Raw genomic sequence first — 9,600 nt, forward strand, 5'->3', positions numbered from 1 at the left:
GATAATAAATGTTGCGGCAGATGTTTCTTGTGGTTGTTTTTGTGCAAATAAAAATTGGTAATTTCTTATCATGAGGCTTGCAGGGAAAATAATTTTTGGGTAGGATACAGCAGCAACAGGTAGCTGGCAGCCGGAAGAGATGGAAATTAAGCTAGACGGAGGCTAGTACTTTTCAGCCCTAGCTAGTAGAAATAGTGGTCAACTAGTCGGTTGTAATATGTGGTCTAGTCAAAGTCAAATATCGCACGGCATAGATTTTAAAACTGGCTTGTCAATCTGGTCTACTAGCCCAGTGCATAAAATCCTTAAATTCAACCCCTAAATCTTTGAGTAAAACATGAAAAGGGTGGGGTTGAGAAGTTTGGTTAGGTCAATTTCCTTCCCTGTACTGAACACACTTGTATAGCTCCTTTGAGGGCACTTACTCTTAAAGGATGTCTGCTGAAGCATACAACTACCACCAGTTCATTCTGGACAAGAATGACTTGATTTTTACTTAATAAAATACATTTTTCAGTGTCACATCTTTTAATTAATGTTAGAATCAGATGCTGTAGTGCATTACCAGTTTATTTAGGCTATAACGGAAGCATCATGGTCTTGGGGTCAACGTACAATAAGAGTTCAAGTGTACACATCACAAGACATCGTTTCACAAAAAAAGTTTGAGAAACCTTGATACTATTACTGTACCCTGGTCCTTGGTACATAGTCAAATTCACTGGACGTCAACATTGTTTTTGTTAAATCAACCAGAGTTGAATCTACAATGATATGCATTCAGTCTTCTGCTTCATCTACAAAGGAAATGTATTTAGAATAAAGATATGCATTCAGTAATCTGCTTTCCAAACATAAAAGTGGTTGCATTGTCAGATAGGAGATACAACAGTACCACTTCGTCTTCATACAAAACACCAAGCTGAACTGCATACAGCAGCTCATATCAGTTTTGATCTGTAACTATTTATTAATCATTCACCAAACTCACCCGGGAACACTTTTATTAGTCTTAAAAGAAAATTAAGAAACAGCCCCCCCCCCCCGCCCCCCCCAAAATAAGAAAAATAGGCTAAGACAAGTTTCTTTTGGGGGGCGTTTGTTCATTTTGGTGGTGTGCCTCTCCTATAATTCAGCATGATCTGTGGGGATTTGATAGGTACTAGCTCCACCTTGCACCTTGGTTTGGTAGGACCACTATATTGCTAATACCCATCAAATCCTTTCAGATCTCCACATGTGGCTAGGGGTTGTTTGTGGTTTCTCCCCTCTACTTGGCAGGGGCGAACCCCACYCGGTCTGCGTCTCTATCAAACACGCTGTAGTAGCGTCCAATGAACACATCTCCCAGGATCCACAGCGGTCCAGCCGGAGGAGGGATGTTCATYGCCATGAAGCCTGACAGACAGATTTTCTGACCCATCTGGGAATCCTGCAGCACATAGGGGAGAAGCTTTTGAATGATTCTCAACGGCAGGCATGTCCAGAGAATTAAATATCATAATACATTTCAAGATGTAGTAAAATGCATATACGCATGCGAACTGTGATTAACTGTTTAAGTGATGATGATTGAAGTTGTCAAATTTCACAGACTTTCCTACTGGCAGGCAGGCCACATTGAACACTGGTCATGAGGTGCAATTTACCATTATGATATAGTCGTCTCCAGTCAAGTTGAACATCTTCCCTCCCAGGTTGAATGTGATGACGGGGAGAGAGGAAACCTTCTRGCAGTCAATCCAATACTGAGAGGAAGAAAAAAATAAAGTGCAAGTAAGTTAAAAATAACTGCATGTACTTCACAAATCAAAACTTCTATCACTACAATACATGCGTGCATGATTGAAATCTTTTGTTGGTCATTCAGGAGAACTAAAACAGAGGTTGGAACTGATAGAATGTACTTATATGCTACAACAGGTAGACATTTAGTCTACAGACTCCTGTACCTACCTCTCCCATCAGTAGAGGCAAGGCTCCGATGGCTTTATGCAGCGCCCGGACCTCCTCCGCAGGCCCGGTGATGAGGGACGTTCCCGTGTCAACAATCGCTTGGCAACCGGCCTTGCACAACGTCAGCTGGTTTCCCACTTCCACACTGCAGAGCACCAATTAGCTGTGATCACTCAAGACTAAATTATCCTTATAACATTGTGTGCGATTTCTTAATAAATCGGTTCAAGGACATGCATCTGGTGTAATAGAAGCAATTATTGGTACAATGATTGTCTTTGATTATTTACACGGAGATAGTTATTTTTCCATTGACTATAATGGGGGATCCTGCTTTCTGGAAACAGCAGCATGCAGTACCCCATCAGCCTTGAACTTCATGGCTTCAATGAGGGGGCAGTTCTCCTCTGGAATAGATATTATAAAAGAGCCTCTGTGTYGATGAGAACCAAGTTGCTTACCTGCTCATCTCAATCTGCCAATAGGCCTTGCGTGTGACATTGACATAGTGCAGGTCTCCAGTGTAGTACAGTGGGTCCGTGCCTCCCAGCATCAGCTCTCCTCCTACAGCAGCAAATGGAACTCTGAGGAACAGGATATCAAAAGGGGTTACAAGTTTAGTRCAATCTACTGACAGATATGTAATTGTATTGCCTTAACCCCATTGAAGCTAGTGACAACACAAGAATACAAGGTTGTACAAGTTATGCAAATGTTTAATTAACCTGTGGTTTATGTTCATAGACTTTACCCACAAAAATAAATACATGTTAAAGCTGCAATATGTAACTTTTTGGYTGACCCAACCAAATGCACATAGAAATGTGCGTTATAGATCTGTCACTCATTGAATGCAAGTCTAAGCAGTAGATGTTCTATTCTATGCTTCCCATTCTTAAGTTTTGTTATTGCTCTTTTACTTTCAGTTTTGTACACCAGCTTCAGCTAAAATGGAATATTTCAGTGGTGTAGATGGCACAATGATTCTCTACACTATAACGTGCTTGTTGTCACAAACTGAAATTAGGTGAACRATTTCACTTATTTCCGAGGAAATATGACAGAAAGTGTGGTTAAAGAATTTCAGGACAACAGAAGCTAAAAATATCCCAGTTCAAATGAAAAGATAAACTCCTTTCAGTTGACCTCCAACAGCAAACAGGACTTWAAAAAAAATCGTTTAAAACAAAATCACAAGTCAACAAACCACACATTGACCTACGGCCCTTAGTAGGAATGTATTAAAAATGAGAAAAAAAATCCCTAAAACCAACCTGCTAATATAGAAGGAAAATATGTTCTGAGGCAACAGCTTGGCAGCCATGGCGGTGTCAAACACAGGGGTTATCTTATCGACAGATATGGTAGGGTAGCCCATGCCCAGCACCCCGTCAAAGCGTGCCACTGCAAACGTGATGCCAGGTTGCTTCACGGCCTCACCAAACTGTTGACCAGTGACCTGCATGCCAGCCAACTGAGGGGGATGGAGTGAAGAACAGGAACTGTGATGTACAAAGCAGATTGTTCATGAACACAGTGAGGTTTACAAACAATACACAGTAAGAAATGGTATGCAGACTATGCTCCACATTCCATCACTTAAAATGGACAATGGTAAAATTACAGAAAAATGCTGTGGATTTGTCCACTTAAGTGCGAGGAATGCAAATAAACAATGGACACGGTGTGCACACACAGAAAAGTCCACTTACAGACACAGTGTCCCCACTGATGAACCCAGACAAGCTGCCTCTGCCATACTGGATGGAGAATTTGGTGCCATTCTGAACATACGTGCTCGACTTCTCCGAGTTATAACGATGGTGGAGCCCTAAGCAGAGGTGCACATAAAGTTCACAACCATCTCAGGTTGGATCAATGGCACTCATTTTCATACAAAACAAACACGTCCCTCATGACGCCTTAAAACGATGAATATGACTTCCAGTACAGCATGGATGATCAACAACAACAAAAAACGAGTATTTGCAACTTTATCTTTTGTACCCATCTCATGATTATATGATAAAGGGAGATACCTAGTCAGTTGTACAACTGAAATGTGTCTTCTGCATTTAACCCAACCCCTCCGAATCAGAGAGGTGTGGGGGGCAGCCTTAAAAAATTTAAAATAAATAAAACGACATCCATAGGAGACTCAGCGGATAGTAAAACCATATGTTATGAGTGAAGTGCATAGCCACGGGAAGTAGTTTGGGGCAGGGGGTGCTACGCCGACAGGGAGGATGCAAAAAAATGCCCACGCTGAAGACCTATATCGTCCGCTAATACAGGACTAGCYAAGACCCAGTGCACTAGTGTGAAACAAAATAATTGTATTTCAGTGTTTACTAGCATTTGTAACTTGAGTCTGATAYTTCTCTACATTTGATATAGGTTTTCCAGTTTCTTGAAATACTTTGCAAATGCAACTTATTTCTGTGGAAACTGAACTGATCTATTAATTTACATGTTAGTAGATGCTCTTATGCAGAGGAATTTACAGTAGTGAGTGCATACATTTTCATATTGGTCCCCCGTGGGAATCGAACCCACAACCCTAGCGTTGCAAGAGCCATGCGCAATCAACTCAGCACATGTCACAAACCACTTGATGTCTCAATCTACTCAAATACCGTATTGTGCATTTGTGATGGAAAGTCTACAGGTACAAACCTAAATGACCAGCCAATGTACAATACAGTAATGTTAATTTACATTACGTTTGTAAGGATGGTAATTAATACTGCACAAAAAGTGGTTGTTTTCCATGTTATTTGATGAAGAACATTTTTTTTATTGATGGATGTCTTGAGTCTTTGCCCATAACTTCGCACCTTTTGATGTAAATGTTTAAGGAGAGGGTTTTGTTTTTTCTGGATTCCGTTAGAATGATCGCAGAGAAAAGGGACAGMGCAACACCTCTTACAATTCCAACTATTGAACACCACACGATACTGRTCTTAATCATACAACTACCTTTTTGCCAAAGCTGAGATGCTGAAAAAAATGTTTTGCCRGCGCTACAGATGTCTAGATTGGTCCACTAATACAGGACTACTAATGGCCCAGTGCACTACTTGTGAGAAGAAAAAAAAATACATTTCCACAAAATATACAGTACCAGTCAAAAGCTTGGACACACCTAATCATTCATTTTTAGTGAAGACATTAAAAACAAATGAAATAACACATATGGAATCATGTAACCAAAAATATGTTTTAGATTCCTTAAAGTCGCCACGATGACAGCTTTGCACACTGTTGGAAATCTCTCAACCAGCTTCACCTGGAATGCTTTTCCAACAGTCTTGAAGGAGTTCCCACATGCTGAGCACTTGTTGGCTGCTTTTCCTTCACTCTGCGGTCCAACTCATCCCAAACATCTCAATTGGGTTGAGGTCAGGTCATTGTGGAGGCCAGGTCATCTGATGAACTCCATCACTCTTCTTCTTGGTCAAATAGCCCTTACACGGCCTGGAAGTGTCGGGTCATTGTCCTGTTGAAAAACAAACGAGTCCCACTAAGGGCAAACCAGATGGAATGGCGTATCACTGCAGAATGCTGTGGTAGCCATGCTAGTTAAGTGTGCCTTGAATTATAAATCAATCAATCACCGACAGTGTCACCAGCAAAGCACCCCCACGATTCACGGTGGGCACCACACATGCAGAGATCATCCGTTCACCTACTCTGCATCTCACAAAGACACGGCAGTTAGAACCAAAAATCTCAAATTTGGACTCAGACCAAAGGACAGATTTCCACCGGACTAATGTCCATTGTTCATGTTTCTTAGCCCAAGCAAGTCTCTTCTTATTATTGGGGTCCTTAAGTAGTGGTTTCTTTGCAAAAACTCTACTATAAAGGCCTGATGCACACAGTCTCCTCTGAACAGTTGATGTTYAGATGTGTCTGTTACTTGAACTCTTAAGCATTTATTTGGGCTGCAGTCTGAGGTGCAGTTACCTCTAATGAARTCATCCTCTGCAGCAGAGTTAACTCTGGGTCTTCCTTTCCTGTGCCAGTCCTCATGAGAGCCAGTTTCATCATAGCACTCAAAAGGTTTTTGCGACGACACTTTTTTTTACGGATTTTACAGATTGACTGACCTTCACGTCTTAAAGTAATGATGGACGGTCATTTATCTTTGCTTATTTGAGCTGTTCTTGCCATCATATGGACTTGGTATTTTACCAAATAGGGCTATATTTTGTATACCACCCCTACCTTGTCACAACACAACTGATTGACTCAAACGCATGAAGAAAATAAATTCCACAAATGTACTTTTAACAAMGCACACCTGTTAATTGAAATGCATTTTAGGTGACTACCTCATTAAGCTGGTTGAGAGAATGRCAAGAGTGTGCAAAGCTGTCATCAAATAAGATATTTTGGTTTGTTTAACACTTTRTTGGTTACTACATGATTCCATGTGTTATTTCATAGTTGATGTCTTCTACAATGTAGAAAATAAAAATACAATTCTGGAATGAGTAAGTGTCCAAACTGATGACTTGTACTGTATATACACTGAACAAAAATATAAATGCAACATGTAAAATGTTGGTCCCATGTTTTATGAGCTGAAATAAAAAGATCCCATACGCTCAAAGTTTGATTTTGGGCACACATTTGTTTACATCCCTGTTAGTGAGCATTTCTRCTTTGCCAAGATAATCCATCCACCTGACAAGTGTGGCATATAAAGAAGCTTTATGTGTTGGGGACAATAAATGSCACTAAAATCTGCAGTTGTGTCAAGTTGAGGGAGCGTGCAATTGGCATGTTGACTGCAGGAATTAATGTTAATTTCTCTACCATAAGCCGCCTTCAACGTCCTTTTAGAGAATTTGGCAGTACGTCCAATCGGCTTAACAAACGCATACCACYTGTAACCACGCCAGCCCAGGACCTCCACATCCAGCTTCTTCACCTGCGGGACGTCTGAGACCAGCCACCCAGACAACTGATGAAACGTAATTTTCACAAAAAAATTGTGCACAAATTGTCAGAAACAGTCTCTGGGAAGATCTGTGTGCTCGCCATCCTCACAAGGGTCTTGACCTGACTGCAGTTCGGCYTTGTAACCGACTTCAGTGGGCAAATGTTCACCTTCGATGGCCACTGGCATGCTGGAGAAGTGTGCTCTTCACAGACGAATCCCAGTTTCAACTGTACCGGGCAGATGGCAGATAGTGTGTTCGGCATTGTGTGGGTGAGTGGTTTGCGGGTGTCAACGTTGTGAACAGAGTGCCCCATGGTGACGGTGGGGTTATGGTCTGGGCAGGCATAAGCTACGGACAATGAACACAATTGAATTTTATCGAAGGCAGTTTGAATGCACAGTATACTGTGACAAGATCCTGAAGCCCATTGTCGTGCCATTCATCCACCGACATCACTTCATGTTTGAGCATGATAATGCACAGCCCCATGTCACAAGGATCTGTTCACAATTCCTGGAAGTTTAAAATATCCCACTTCTTCCATGGCCTGCATACTCAGACATGTCACCCATTGAGCATGTTTGGGATGTTCTGGACCGACATGCATGACAGTGTTTTCCAGTTCCCGCCAACATCTTCGCACACCCATTGAAGAGGAGTGGGACAACGTGCCAAAATCAATAGCCTGATCAACTCGATGCGAAGGAGATGTTTGCATGAGGCAAATTGTGGTCACACCAAATACTGACTGGTTTTCTGATCCACGCCCCTACCTTTAAAGGTATCGGTGACCAACAGATGCATATCTATAATCCCAGTAATGTGAAATCCATAGATTAGGGSCAAATTATTTGATTTCAATTGACTTTTATGAACTGTAACTAAAATCGTAAAAATRGTTGCATCTTTTTTTGTTGTTGCACCCTCTGCACCCCTACTTCCCGTGGCTATGGTGAAGTGCAGCAAAGGCAATAATAGACTGACTCACAGCATGCAACATCCAGGAAGGAGCAGTGAATGGAGGGCACCCACAGGTTGGAGGAGCCGGTGTCAAACAGCACAGTAAAGTCCTGGGGTGGTGTGCCTATGCTGATCACCCCATAATACTGAGCCTGTAGAGAGATTTGACATAAACACCACATTCATACGATAAATAGGCATAAGTCTATATTACAGTTCTCTTTTCCTAACTCCCGGGGAGAGAGATACTGAATGTGCAAGCTTTATTAAACCAAATAAATAAATTACATACACACATCTCATGATCTTCAATCTGGGCCATGATTAGCAGTTGGGCATGTTATGAAGGGTTGGAACAAAAGCCTGCACACCCAACTCCTGGAGAACCCTGGCTTTACTTATTATAGTTTTTTTCAGTCAACCTAGAATAAGCTAGAATTAAACCAGGCCTAGTGACAATACCCACTTACATCCATGAAGTTAGTGAGTCTCTCAACTGGCACTTTCGGGCTCTGAGTGGTTGCTGGTACGGGTGTTGGTYTGTCAGTTCCTGCACCACCAACGGTCTTGGCCATGTTCTGGAGTTGTTCAAAACTCATCCCATTGTCGTTCATCAGGCGGCGCATACTGCGCGTCTTGTGGAGGGGAATTCTAAAGGCCCATTTATATGATAACGAAGAGAATTAGTTTATCGGTCGTAATTTGTTTAACAAATAATTCATAACTCGTGCGCTCTAACGTACTTCCTGTTTTATACTGATGTTCCCATACATTTACGAGCAGCTTGGTTCTATTTTACAACTTAATTGCTTCGTTATTATGTACAATCTATGTTAACTTCAATTCAAAATTTAGGAGATAGATGTCATGAACATGCCAGCGTTATAGAAACGTTCTGTGGGTGTACCAAAATAAGACCCACATGTGCCTAAACAAATATGCATGTGAAATTGGCAATAATAATTGCCTAACGTCAGGAAATTAAACTACCCCAGACATAGCCTATTRTATACTCGTCACGGGATGGCGAAATAATAATTACTTGCGTTATTCAAAAGTTAACCAAGCAACTGACGAAAATATGTTACCTTATAATAGCAGAGCTGTGCGCTATCAACAGCGCGACGGTTATAGACAATATTTTAAGACACTTCATATTCTGTCTTTGATAACTCATCATCCAGTTGGTTTTTCTCTCACTTTAGACTATCTTGGCTGGCCAAACCGTCCGTTACACAAAAGACCGAACACTATCAAATCTACGCACTAAACCCAGTTATATCAGTATGCCTTTCGGTGGTTTCCGTACACACTCGCTTTTCTTCACTCGGTCCAATCCTGATTGGAGAGAGCGCATACATTAGACGGTCTTATTGGCTTGAATAATGTCCATCGTTTTAAAATGGTCACTGCAAGCTGGTATCCTTTGGACGTCTAGAGTGCACCTTTTTTTTTTTCTCTCTCTTTAACACTACACAGTTGATTGAAATTATAAAAGATTTGTGATTATTTAAATCAGGTGTGTAGTTCTAGGGCAAAAATCAAAACGTGCACCACTTGGGGTACCGATTGTGGGGAATCGCGGATAGCACGGGTCATTTTAAATCAGACACCCTACTGCGCACTTGACAAGTCGCTGTCGCAGGATCACGAGAGATGGAGAATGGTCTGATTGCGGCCCGCCATTCGGGGCGTTACTGCATCTGCAGGATCCCCTCTTAAAGAGCGACTG

At 41.6% G+C, this 9,600-nt stretch overlaps 1 protein-coding gene across 1 annotated transcript; it reads right to left on the reverse strand.

The window, feature by feature from the left end:
• Positions 1 to 950: 950 nt before the first annotated feature.
• Positions 951 to 9,181, reverse strand: napsa (napsin A aspartic peptidase). The gene is made up of 9 exons (XM_024012717.2): positions 8,957 to 9,181; positions 8,339 to 8,519; positions 7,897 to 8,020; positions 3,669 to 3,787; positions 3,231 to 3,430; positions 2,418 to 2,540; positions 1,957 to 2,101; positions 1,650 to 1,748; positions 951 to 1,432 (listed from the first exon to the last, which is right to left on the reverse strand). The coding sequence occupies exons 1-9, from the start codon at positions 9,046 to 9,048 to the stop codon at positions 1,271 to 1,273; spliced, it is 1,245 nt and encodes a 414-aa protein (XP_023868485.1). The 5' UTR covers positions 9,049 to 9,181; the 3' UTR covers positions 951 to 1,270.
• Between the last annotated feature and the right edge of the window lie 419 nt (positions 9,182 to 9,600).

This window comes from Salvelinus sp. IW2-2015, linkage group LG20 (assembly GCF_002910315.2).
Source record: "Salvelinus sp. IW2-2015 linkage group LG20, ASM291031v2, whole genome shotgun sequence".
NCBI classification, from domain to species: domain Eukaryota; kingdom Metazoa; phylum Chordata; class Actinopteri; order Salmoniformes; family Salmonidae; genus Salvelinus; species Salvelinus sp. IW2-2015.